This window comes from Xiphophorus maculatus, chromosome 13, assembly GCF_002775205.1.
Source record: "Xiphophorus maculatus strain JP 163 A chromosome 13, X_maculatus-5.0-male, whole genome shotgun sequence".
Lineage (NCBI taxonomy): Eukaryota > Metazoa > Chordata > Actinopteri > Cyprinodontiformes > Poeciliidae > Xiphophorus > Xiphophorus maculatus.
In genome coordinates, this window is record NC_036455.1 from 10,551,302 (window position 1) to 10,565,336 (window position 14,035).

Here is a 14,035-nt window from a genome sequence, read left to right on the forward strand (position 1 = left end):
TTCATCCATTTTATGAAACAGAATTGTGTATAAATAATGACATAAATAAATAATAAATAAATCCCTCAGTTATTTTTTTTTAACTGAATGAAGTTTCATTCACTTAAGTATTATTTTTTCTTTAAATTTTAAGCTAAAAGTGCAGTTGGACTGTACCTACTCTTGAAGGAATAGCCAATGCACTTTCTCTCCTTCTAGTGATTAAATGTAATCCAGACAATATTTGTATGTATGCATGTCAACAGTCAAGACTTGTCTATTCCATCTCAAAGTTTACAGGAACACAATGGACTGGTGTCTACATCTGACGCTCAGTTGGTTCAATCTGGGCAGATCATCACACCATCACAAGGTAACACAAAAACTGCGCAAACAAACATGCATGTCACACATGCCTCAATTTCTCAACAATCATGTTTTTGAACCACAAAAGAAAGCAGGAGAAGACAACCCATACATGCACTGACAAAAACACACAAACATGCAGAGTTCAAACACAGAATCTTCTTGCTGTTCCACTTAACAGCCCTACATGTATCTACAAATCAATATACTGGGACTGTGATTGTCAAGAAAGACAAACAGCACCATAACTTACGCAATATTTTACATAATTCTATGGTTTTGCCTTAAAATTATGGTAAAAACCAAATAAATAAATGAATGGCATAAAAAGCAAAGAAAAGTATATTTTAAGAACATAAAAAATCAAAAAGTTATAAACCATGATCAAAGAAATAGTTGTTAGAAATAAACTTATTATATTAGGAAATACATACATTATTGAAAAGAAATTTACCTATATGCACTCTAATATATTGTGAATTAGTGTCTGACTATGAGCCTTCCGTAAATAACATGTTTGACAGTTCTGACAAAAGAAGGCCCCAAATATATTCAATTTGAATTTTTCCACTGTTACGACAGTAAAAGATTCGTCTTTTCTGTTCCATAATATCTTGTTATTCACAGAAATGACCGCCAGGTGTCCCTGTTCTTCCATTCTTATCAGCATAAACAAACCGAGTGGACGGAAAAAGAAAGGAGAGGTCTCCCTGAAGTTTGCAAGAGTGAAGAAGTGTGTCTGCGTGATTTGTTTTCGTACACGCGCCGACTGTCGACACTTCTTCATACAAGTCTGATATGAAAAGCATCTTTCATGTACGTCTTCACCCCTTTTAAACTTCTCCCCACTGTTGTAATTCAAATGTGAATTGCGTTGTGAGTATCAGTCTTGCAGGGATGATAGCGGACAGGAGCAGTCATTAGGTAAGCAGCGTGTCGACAGGTAACCAAAGAAAACGGGGCTTACTCCGTTTACAGCCGACTTTGGTTGAAGGTCCGTCTTCGGCTACTTTTGTCTAGCTTCTATTTTCTTCGTCACCGGCCTGAAGTTCGGTATTTACCTCGACAGAAGAAATCATGACGGAGGAGAAAACAAACATTTCCAACGAGCTGTTCGGTAAGTTGAACTTCGTGAGCCACACTGCCACACTTAAACGTCACTTTATTAGAGAGAGGGTTGTGTTAGATTTCTAACAAAACAGTGTAACAAAACAAAACATCAAGAGTCAGAGAAATTTTGGACAAATAATAGCAAATCTCTTTAAAGTTTTACTTTGTTCTAAAGTTAAATATTTTCTCTCGATCAAAACTTAAAATATAAATATAAATTAATGATGTTGAAATGTTATGTATTTATGAGAAGCAAATGCTTTTAGGTTTAAAACAGTTACCAGAAACTCATGATGAACAGAATGAGAAAAAAAAATAAAATAGGATGTGCATGTTGTTTAGTGTCACATATTAACAAACACAAATCATAACACTGCATTCAAAGGATGAAGAATACAATGATTATATACTAAAGGGGGGGGAAAAAATCCTTGTTTCACGTTTTTTTTCTCAACTTTTTCTGCCTTTCAGTGAAAAGTTATTTTCATACCCTTGGGGTTTGGTTGGCTACCTAAAAGTTTCTCCTCTCCAACTTCCTTATCTGAAGGAGTGAAGCAAGGGCTTTGGGAAAGGGGTGTGCCCTGTGAAATTCCTTTGGATTGTGAGATATTATCAACACAGACTGCCTGGATGATTGAGCCTCAAAAAGAACAGTAAATCATTGCAAATTTGCAGCAAAAAGTAACCCAAACATTTTCCTCTTGATAGTATTTAAACATAAGTTTGACCTGTGGAGTTGCATAACATTGGACTAAAGTTGTTGGGATCTGAAGTTTTAGCCCACTTCTTGTTGAATTAATCTTCCTATGTGACACAGATACTAAATCAATACACATTTTGATAGATAAAACAAATGCTTTTAAAATATCAACGTTTTTTCTATTTGCAAAATTGAAACCTTGCGTCCAGATGCTCTTAGGATTCAGTGTATGCATCTATTTCATCCATATGGCGGTTATGAAACTAAATCTGTGAAGCTGACTCATGACCCCGTGCTGTCTGTTATGCTGTCTACAGCTCAATCTCACACTGTATTTCTCTGGATGGAGTGATGAATGGATCTTTTTGTTACCAGTGGAATAGGTCAGAATGGCCTGACGCTGCTTATCATCAGTAATTAAAAACTGACATGAGCAACTCATCAGATTTACAATTTTTGTGCTGTGATGCTGATCTAATAAAACATTTAAACAATAGGGGAATTGAAGAGAGTAGCCTTGGTATACAGACCTAAATCCTTGTCACTAAGTTGGACTTCTCACATATGCATATTTTCCCTTAAGTCTTTCCTCAAGTTTGACAGAAAACTGCAAAAGCATTGCACATGCTAGCATTACATACAGTTATGCCTTGTAACAATACTCCTATCTAGGGGTACTCTGATTTTCTGGTTGACCGCCAATCTTTTGAAGTATGACGTTCCAATTCAGATTTTGGCCAACATCATTTTTTTTATCTGAAATGTTGCTAAATATAGCAAGAAAGTCGCTGACTTGTCAATAGTCGACTATTATAAACTGCAAACGTATAAACATGACCTGGTGGGCCAGTCTATCAGTCAAACTTCTCTCATGGGAGAGCAGAGGAGGACAGTGGTTGATTTTTAGACCTTTGCTGAGGTAGATAAGATCAGCTTCATGTGTAAGTATTGGTCAATCACTGATCCCCCAAAATTAAGGAGATTGGCACTGATAAATCAGTTGGCCGATAAATCGGTGCACCCTACTCCTCTATCTCTTGAAGGTTTTCAAATTTGACATAATACAACTAAGTACAGCAAACTTCAATGCAACGTATTGGGATTTTATTTGATGGTTTTGATTATGTCCAAAGTAGGACATAAGAGCAATTTGTATTTAGCATTCTGATGTTAGTACTTTGTAGAATCAATTCCCACTGCAGTTACAGCTGCAAGATTTTTCTTGTGTATGTATACACTATCGTCTTTGCCCTATGATCCCTGCTGCCACATGCTCTGATCTACACTAGAGCTGCACAATATATCAAATAGCAATCCTCATTGGGATATTACTGTTGCCATATGTCACAAACTCAAAGCATTGCTTAAATGCAACATTTGGACAGATGTTTTGCATTTTCTGCATTCCAAAAAAGAAAATTGGCCTGTTGAATCTATTTTTGCTACTGCTTTCTCTTGATCAATAAAATACAATTCCAGAAAGGGAGATTAAACCTCATGGTTGTAAAATGGCAAAATGAATAACATTGTCAGGCACTGTTGTCAACAGACCGTTGACAAATGTTAAGGGTTAACAGAACAATGCATGAAGGAGCATGATGATCTTGACATCAGCGTTTGCTCTCTTTTGATTCCATAACACTAACCGACTATTGAAGTGCACACTTTGATACCTGTTTGTATAGAAGCATAAATGGGAAATTATGATTTCTTTGCATGGGTTCAACTTGAATCTGGTCAATCAGTAATACTGCAACATCATGTTCTGTGTTTTTAACCCTGGGTTGGGTCATCGTAGTGGTCTCAGAGTAATTCTGCTACCGGCTATTAAATTCGTCTTAAGAAACTTGAAAATGTTTCTTATTATTTGACTCTCTTGAGAAGTAGCTTGATACATTTGAGAGCAAACACTGAACTTTTTCACAGATTGTCATAAACTATTCATGGCTCCTCATATTAGAAGAGATGCCCATGTGTTTCTGATCAGCCTCTACGCTCCTTCATGCTGTAATGTTTTCATCCTCCACATGACCTCATCATGTGTCTGGCTTAGGAGAGGAGGAGTTTGGCATGATGTCATGAAGGCGGGCCCAAGTTCTCCTGCCTCATTATTCTCACAACACACATTCCACTTGAACCGTACCACATTTTGTCTGTTCTTCAGCCCTCTGTTGATTTTCTCTTTTTCCTGCATCATCTTTCTCATTCGTTCTCTTCTGCTCTCTAGCTGACAGTTTTAATGCTGCCTACAATTTTTACCCTCCCCCTCTCTCTCTTGGTCCCCATCTGTCCTCTGATCTTTTTTCCGCTGGGTCAGAAACAAAGTTTTCCACTCTTCCATACCTCAACTCAAGAATTGTTAAAATAGTTTTCTATGGACTCATTTCCTTGGAAACACAAGGCTCTTTGGAATGAAAGCTGTGTTTTATGTTTCTAGTTGTATATGTAGATGGGGTATACACCTAAACAACTAGACAAATCAAATTAAAAGGAAATTGGCCCTCCTGATCTCTAAGTAAGAGGATGTTTTTCTACTCTCTTTATTTGCTGACTGTGTGTCTGCACTGCAAAACTCACTGTCGTCTTTGGCCCACAAAGACACCCTCTTGCCTCTGCACCTGCTTTGTGTTTCAGTACATTTTATTTATTAAAAAAACCCAAAGGTTTGTTACTGAACTTTGGTTTAAATAGGAAGCATCTGAATATGGCAGCATTTGAGGGATAGTGTGGGGAGCAGTTAAACAAACAGACGCAAAACTGAATAAAGAATGAGATCATAAAAAGTTTGCACTCTGAGAATAGAGCTGAAAAGCTTAGAAAAACAAACATCATAAAATCATGAATTTAAATCTTATGTTGGAATCTTGGTTAAAGATTAAATCGGTTTCCCTTTAAATATCTCCATTAGCTTGAGGCTGTGCTTTTATGGCTCAGCCAGAGTTAAATACAGCAAGATTATCCAGCGACCAGTGCTTCAGGCTGTGACATCGACCCTCCTCCATCCACCTCCACACATTGCCATTGTGAATTAGTTGTAATGTGACCTTCCTGTGGCTGTCATTGTGTTAATTGGTCTTTCTTGTCCCTTTTCTACCGTGTGCTGTAGAGAGTGTGCGGGAGGCGGTGGGCCGAAAGGTGAAACTTGCCCTGAGACGTAAAGTCCAGCTGGAGGTCAAAGGTGACAAGGTGGAGAACAGAGTTCTGGTAAGTGAGAGCTGCTCAGATTTCTGTAGTAAATCTTGTGTAAGTGATGTCAGTAGACTCAGACATATCATGTTGGAACATCATGAGTTTTTCATGTAAAATGTTCTACCTGATAGTAGGATATTCTAAACCGAAAGAAACCAGTGCATTTTGTTAGTGTGGGCATGTTGCTGCATGACCAGGAGCAGCTAAATATTTATTCACCTTTATAAAACATACTTATTATGTTTTATTAAATAAAAAATAATAAGTTTTATATTTGAAACAATTAACACAAGTCTGGGTAGGAAAATGCTAAAACCAAACCATACACTTCATAAGACAGAGTATGTACTTCTTACTGAGTTCAGTTATTTAAGATTGGGTGAAAACCTGATGGCACTATGAGTTTTCAGTGATTATGTTTAATATGGGTTAATATGGAAGAACAAAGAATGAAGAAAGATGCTTAGAATGTGACTGTGGCCAATGATCCTGAAGTTTGCATTCAGTATCCCTATTTGATGTTAAAATAAAAGGTCTGTTTCAGTCTTAGAAACATTTAATCATCAATATATTTTTTTAAAATCTTAAGTATTTGGGATCGTCAAATCGGAACTAGATATGGAATAGACACTTTGTTTATTTTCAATTGAGAGCATTTGAAAATTTGGTGCCTTTCTTTAATATGGCAAACATATAAAACTATTTTTGGATCTATAATCATTTTCACATCCCTTTCCTACAAAAAATTGGACTACTTTATTCATCCAAAAAAAATTAAAAATCACAACCAAATTTTTGTGTTATTTTTATTGTGTTTCTTAATATTTATTTTATCCATGAGCACCTTAGATTTGACAATTTTGTCCTGTGACAAAAAGTTTGGACACCATTCTTTTAAGATTGCTGTGGTCAGAGACTCCATGCTGTCATTTTTTTCCTGATATTTAATCCTTTGCTTTTTATGTGCAAAATGTTTTTTCTTGTTAAACTGTTGAAAGAACTTCTCTGATTTTTCACCGACAGCAAACAGAGGCAGATCAACACTTTATTAGTGAGCGAACTGTTTGAGCTTACTAGTGGCATTATTACCGGCTTGGAGAAAAGACTCCAGTGGTTAATTGTTCAGGTCAAATACAGTTCTCTCTGTTTGTGTTTAAAAGTTATTTTAATGCTCATAGTGAAACATGCTTTCTGAACTCCAGATCCCAGATCTGTGTTTTTTTTGTTCTTTTATTCTTCCATAGAGGAATCTAAAAGCAGACAGAGGAAAACTTGGAGTAAAGTGAGTGTGCAAGTGCAATTCTTATCTGACTTCTCAAGGTTGTTCAGCTGCAGATTCTAAGGATTGTTAGAACTCGGTGAGCACAGAAGAGAGTCCCACAGTGGTGGAGTCTGGGTACTGTTTTGCCAGGATATTTGGTTTCATGTAGCTGCAGGCATGTTGGTTAATATCTTTAGAAATATGTGGATATTTCAGAAAACTTAAATAATGCATGCATCTGGTAAATTAGACCATTATTTCTTTTTATCCAAAGAAGTACAATTAAAATTTATTTTTGAAGTTTCAATAGTTTTAGCACATTATTGCATTGTCCGCATACCAAAGCTTAGCAGCTCCTGTTAGGACTTGACTAGAGCAGCCCACTCAGAGCCACAGAGTGTTGGGACACACACTCATTCTGCATTCCACAGCTGTAGCTTCTAGCATTAAAAACCCAGGAGGTAGTGCATTCAATTAAACTAAATCACTTATAATGTTGCTTTATATATTAGTACATAAATTGTTTAGTTTTAGAAATCAATGGCAAGGAAACATGGGGGCAAGCACAGAAAAGTAATGTACCACTTCAATTGGAGAAATGTAAAACCAGTGATGGCAAGCTTTCTTTTCCCCTAAATCCTGATGCAAGCTCAGTCATGATCAGATTTCGCGACTAAAGGCGTCATGGCTCAGCAGTAACAGAATAGGTTATCCCTCTCGAAAGGCTCCAACACTGTTAAAGTACAGTATTTCTGCAGTTAAAAAAGAGATTATACTAAACAAAACTGTTTTCCAGGTGTACAACTGAGCTGAGTAGAAAACGATAAACCAGTGTAACTAATATTTCCATTACTAGTGGAGAGAGTGTAAAACCTAAAGAGATGCAGTAACCTTGTCCTTTAAATGTGCACAACCTTAAACCAACAACATTTTTTCTTAATTCACCCCTGCCATCAATTATAGTGACTGTTGAAACTGTAATAAAGTTCAGCTGCCTGAGCAGACATTTTAATAGCCTCTTGTGCTTCAACTGGGTAATTTTTTTGGTTAATGATTGTGAGAAGAACGTTGTATACAATTACTTTGAACATATTGTTCACCTTTGTGTATTTTGGGATCTGGGTTTCAAAAAATGAACTCCATGTATTATTTTCTTGCCATTTTCTTCTTTGTATCCTTTAGAAACAGTTTGCAGAGATTACAAAAGGATGGCATTTAAAGTATCAGTCAGGAGAAAGGTTACAATAAATGTGCTGTAATATATGGAATAGGGTATCACACTTATTTTGAGTATTTTTGATAGTATATTCTAAACCAAGGAGAAAGTAAAAAGCTTCTTTGAAGAGAAATTAATAAACTGTTAGTCAGTGGTCCAAGTCATCTATTAAAATAAGTTACACTTGAATTTCGTTTGAAAACCAAGTTCCCACAGTCTACAGGGAGGGTAAAAAGCAACAAAATTAAAGTTACTTGAGGTCCAGTGTCAACTTTCCACATTCAGTGATAAACTGGAGAGCTATTTCCTCTGTGGGTATTGGTGAACTGTGTTTTATCAATCCGTACAGCGCAGCCTTCCAGGACATTTTACAGTACTTCATGCATCTTTGGGAATTTTCTGATTCCATTTGAAATTAGTTTCAGTTTTTGAACCAGTGTAACATATTGGTCTTTTGTTAATGTTCTAATATACAAGCCTCAAAAGCAGAAAAAACGTTTCTCTAAAACTGATGAATGGAAAAAACAGAAGCTGTTGAAGGAGGCAGCCAAGTGGCAACACTGCATAATTTTCTGCTAAGTACTGGTTGTGTCCTGTTTGCAATGTCGTCTGGGATAAGAAGAAGACATGTAAGACAGGAGCTTTTTCCTTTAAAGAAAACCTGCAGGCAAGAAAAAAACCCCAAAATCTTGTTGGAGAATGCATTAAAGTCTGATGAAACCAAACTTGAACTTTGCTGGAATTGCAAAATGTGAATTGGACACTAAAACAACACAGCATATTTAAGAATCACCATTATGCTCGGAGGCACACGTTCAGGAAAAAAAAGGAAGGAAAAAGTAGGGGATTTGTCAAGGTGGATGGAGTTCTGAACATTTCCAAATACCATTTTGACTTTCAGGAGTCTTCTGAAGAGCTTAAGAGAAAGGGGAGGTCCATCTATCCAGTACAGGTATTATTTCCAAAACGGAAGTTTTGGAAGTGCCTAACGAGAATTAAGAACAAAATCTGCCCAAAAATCTGTGGAGTCACTTAAAGAGGACTGTGGACAAGTGATGTCCTCCCCTTCTCATGGATTTAGCAGAGTGCGCAAATATTGCAAAGTTAAGATGTAGTGCACTGACAGCCAGCAATAAAGCCCAAATGTTGAAGTTAAGTCCTAGGACTTAGGAGTGCTTCTAAAAAAATATTTGTTAAAGGTGAATTAAAAAATGTATGTTAGTCTTATTTTTTGTACATCACACTGATATACATTTTTAACAAAGCTTTGTATCTTTTGAGATTACCTGCTGTAATTTAAATACTAGCAAAATGTTGGTGCAAGAATCGCATACAACTTTGTGATTTGATATGAACAATTTGGTCTGTTATATTTAAACAAAACAATGTGTATTTTTATTTGAGAACATTTCAAAGCTTAAATGATTTGTTTGCCAGTGTTAACCTTAACTTTATTTTAACAGAGTTGCTCCTTTGAAGGTAGAGATAAGGATTGTAATAAACATGAGTGGAAAAATTTGTCCTTTGGAAAAACTCTGAAACTTTCAGGAAGTCTAAAGCAAGGGTGATTTAAAAGATAACAGTAAATCTGGTTTAAAACAAAACAAAAAAAAAGGTTTTTAAAAGCTTTTAAAATGACACCTCTAGTTTTAGTCTTTAGTTGTTTTTTTTTTTGTTTTTTTTGTTAGTTTTTCTAGAGACTTGAAGCATTGATTTTGGTGAGTTCTAGAGCTGACTCTCCCTGCCCTATTATTTGGTCTGACAGCTTGAATTCATTGGACTACAATCTCACAACACTACTATTCCCTCATCTGCAAAACACCTGAACACAGATATTTTCAGACTTCTCAAGGTGAACCACTACAGGCCATTATCTGAAAGAGTGCCTGTCTGAGGAATCACTATCTTATTTGCTGGAAACTGGACTTAAGCAGATGTGACCTGGAGAGACCTCACTCAGCTACACAATGAGTTACTGTAAATGCCACAGCTGGCTTAGCCTGCTGTCAGCCATGGCTGACTTAGCATGGATTCCCCCCCTATCATTTTCTTTCAACATCATTACAGAGAAAATCTCACAACTGCTATTAACTTGCACAATTCAAAAATAATTCACAGAAAATGTCAGACATTTTGGGTAAAAATAAGTTGCTAATTTTGTCAGCATGAAACTTCGCAGTGTTTGCTGAGTGGGAAGCCACAGTATGCATTCACTCTGTGGTTAAACACGTAGTTTCAGATAATATATATCATTATCACACTCCGTTAAAAACCCTCTTAAGAGGCCAACACACTTTGCAGCTCTCTGCAAAGGGAAAAATGCTAACGTGTTGGTATGTAACCTGAGGAGGGAATTATCTGGCTATGTGTGGGCTGAAAGTGAGCAGGTTTATTTTCTGCCCTTTTATTTTAGTTGACATTTTCTTCACTTTTCCTCTGACCTTAGCCTTTGCAAATGTGTAAGAACTCATGAATGTGCATCGGATAAAATAAAACAATACAAATTTCAACTTTCAAATTTTTTAAGCCGTAGTTTAAAGCGTAGGACATTATAATAATGTCTTACAGTCCTTTTTTCCCCATATTTGTTGTAGATATTCCTTAAATGATGATGTAATGTAGTTTTATTTTGCCGTGATCTAATTGTAAAACATTAAAACTAATTTCTAACAATGGTAAACCAAACTCCTCTCCTTTTTTGAACATCTCTGTCTCTTTCTGCAGGCGCTGGCATCACATCGAGCCTATCTGCTGACAGCACGGGTCCCTTCCAAGGTTAGTTGAACTTTCTCTACATGTATGAGAATTTATTTTAATAAATCCACATGGTTTTGTTTAGAATAAGTTTAAGTCAATGATTTTATTTTTCCTTTCTCTGCAGTATTTACTGTATATGTTTATTCATTGTGTCATTCTGACAAGCTGAGCTGTTGTAGGTATCTAAATAAGGTACCTGCAAAACATCAACAGGTGGGCGACAAAGCAGTTGGTTAAACTGCAGAATTACTTTATTTGTATAACGTTTAAATTATTTATTTTAAATAATTTGTTCTACAAATAAACAGATGAAACAAGATGGCTATATACTATACTTCAAATACTAGAACTTTTAAAAGAGCCTTGTTTAATTATTTCATCACATAAAGTGTTATAATTGTACATTTATGAATCAATAAGTTATTGGGGCCTGCCATGCAAAGCAATGGCAGGAACCTATTACTATTGTCGGAGAGAAGTGTCTCTTTATTCTTTATTTTTCATCCGTAACCGTTAATGCGGCTCATACCGCTGGGTGCACACCTACAAATGAGGTATCAAAACGTGCAGAAAATTCACGCCATTATTGCTATTACTTCTGGTGGGATTTGGGCTTAATGTGGCGACATAATTCGCAAAAAACTATGAAAAAAAACCCATTATAAGTCAATGGGAAAAATCCTAGAAATACCCTATTTTTGAGGATTTGCTGTGTCGTCACAAATTCACCTAGAAATGCCATTGAAATTTCATTTTGTAGATATGTCTGTGATCTCTTCGAAAGTGAAGACGGCTCGTCGATACCAGTTACGGTTTGTCCACAATTTGCCTCTAAGCGACCCAAAGTTTCTCATTTTTCCTCAAATTAGAGTGAGAGCAGACCTCGGTTCAGATCTGGGCACAACATTTCTTTCTCTCATCGCTGTAAATGCTCTGAGTGAGGTACAGATATGAATCTCGGGACTATCGCAGAAGACCCATAGGCCTCTCATACGCTCCAAACGCTTTTCGAATATGTATTACGGTTCCCGAGCAGGAAGGATTTGTTTCCAATGCTGTTTTTCAGTAAAACGTGTTTGCTCAAACACACAATTGTGTGTTTCAGAGCTCAGAGCTCACACCTGCTGAGACCATTATTTACCATAGCAACGGAACTCAAGAGGCTATTGGCTGGTGGTTAGGACTACAAATACGCATCGTTGTAGTTCTATCTATCCTCAGTTGAAACAGATCAGGACTGAACTGGCCTTTAGAACTAATTGCTGCTATGGGCTGTATATAACTGATTTATATTTTTAAATCAGATAATTGCTCTGTTGAGCATGATATAACTGATTTAACCCAATGACTGTTATTCATGGGATTAGTTTGGCCCTTTGAAATGAAGTTTAACAAAAATTCCAAAATAAAAGCCTTTAATATTTTTACATCAACTACTTGTGTTTTGAGCATTATATAACTGATTTTATCCAATGACTGTTATTCATGGGATTAGTTTGGCCCTTTGAAATGAAGCTTAACATTTCAAAATAAAAGCCTTGAATATTCTTACATCAACTACTTGTGTTTTGCGCATTATATAACTATTTTAACCCAATGACTATTACACATGGGATTAGTTTGGACCTTTGAAATGAACTTTAACAAAACTTCCAAAATAAAAGCCTTGACAACATTTTAAATCGTACCGAATGGTGCGCGTCCGCCTTACTTAACGTTCTTGTGGTTCTCCGCATGCCACTGATTACGTTGCGGCGTTCTTTAGCGTCGACGCCAATTTGTAGCGTGACAACGCCGGGCCCAAACCCGACGGGCGCGCCTCGGCAGGCCCCGGCTAAATTTCTTCCGAAATTTTCTAGTGTTATTTATGTTATATTAAGTTTGTGTAGCTGTTTTTGTAATAAATGTTTTACTTATGATGTGGACCCCAGGAAGCCAAAGACATGGATAATGGGGATCCAAATAAACCAAACAAAAAGAACAGAAACAAGCCACACTATATTAAGCACATGAAAATTAAATGGCGTCACACCTATGGATGTAACATCGCAAATATATTGTGTCCTTCTATGACTTCATTAAAAAACTTGAAGAAATCACGAAAGGAAAATCAGGAAGAAAATTGTGGATTTGCACAATACCATCTCAGGTACAATTTAAGGATATGTGAAGGTATTTTCATCTGTTCAGACCATTAAATTCAAATATAAATGACATGAATGTCCAACCATCAATGTCAGACTACCTCAAAACAAATAAGTCTGCACATTGTAATACACCTATGACATCTAGACAACTCAGCTACTTTAAAATCTGATCTTGCTAATAATATGATGGTTCCTTATATTTAAAATAGCAATATTGCATTACAAGTTCCACTGCGTGCACCAAACTCTAAAGCGCTATATTAAATCATAATTCTTTTCCACTTCCTCTTTTCTGATCTCTGTTTATCTGAACATTTCTAAAATGGTCCGATCTCTTTTTCCTTTTCAGTCTCCTTTTCTCTCATGTTCAGTCTCTTTGTCCCTGTTGCCAGATGAGAACAGGTCCCTCCATATGGAGATATTTGATAGTCTTACCCACCATGCAGCTGTGAGAACACAGCCTGTGGGAAAGGAAAACAGTGACAGGAAGAAAAGTTCAAACCTGAAGGGCAGAGCTTATATAGAGGGAAAAACACTGGAATGACTTTGAGTTAAGAAAAGTAATAATATTTACAGGATCTAACAGAAAACTTTCTCTCATAAAATTAAAATAACTGTCTAAGCAGTATATTTTTACTTCTTAAAAAAAGACAAAAAACAAAAGACATGACCTACATTCATATTTTGAAAATGTAGAAGGCAAAACTACAAATACATGTTTAGAAATCTCAAAAACCAAACTATTATATTCTGAAGCCTGGTGTGGTGAACTTTCCTATTTGGATTTGATAAATAGTTCTAAAAATTACAAGCCATTACATTGTTGATTTATTACAAGGGAAGTCAAAATCATAGTTTAATCTTGTTCTTAAATTACTTATGCTGTTTCCTTGTTCTCAGCCCTCTATTCTGTCCTATTCTACTTGTAATCTTACATATATACATATACATTTTTTTTTTAGCAGGGAAGGTTACTACTAATGTGTAGGTGAATCAAGCTGGACAATTTTATAAATAGTTGGGAAAGTCTGACGCAGAAACAAACTCAAATTTAAACTCAGGAAGGATGTCAGCTGTTTGGGATTGGATTTGAATTGTCATTTTCATGGAACAAAAGATCATGAGATTTTAATCATTATGAAGGATCATAAGTTACGTTTTTATTTTTACTCTAAGCAGTGTGGGTTGAGTTTAACCCATGCCTCTGTGACTTCAATAAATGTCCAAGAGTGCAACAGCAGAACACAAATGATACTTTTTAGCATTTTTTGCCACAGAAAGATAAAAAATTTGAGAAGCAGTGACATGAT

At 36.1% G+C, this 14,035-nt stretch overlaps 1 protein-coding gene across 1 annotated transcript in view; it reads left to right on the top strand.

Annotated features, from left to right (window-relative positions):
• The first annotated feature begins 1,039 nt into the window (after window positions 1-1,039).
• Window positions 1,040-14,035, top strand: part of LOC102230554 (F-actin-uncapping protein LRRC16A-like) — a 29,374-nt gene continuing 16,378 nt past the window's right edge. The window contains exons 1-4 of the mRNA XM_023344934.1: window positions 1,040-1,269; window positions 1,366-1,462; window positions 5,262-5,359; window positions 10,546-10,596. Of these exons, the coding sequence (XP_023200702.1) occupies window positions 1,423-1,462; window positions 5,262-5,359; window positions 10,546-10,596 (189 nt within the window). The 5' untranslated portion in view covers window positions 1,040-1,269; window positions 1,366-1,422. The remainder of the gene's footprint in view (window positions 1,270-1,365; window positions 1,463-5,261; window positions 5,360-10,545; window positions 10,597-14,035) is intronic.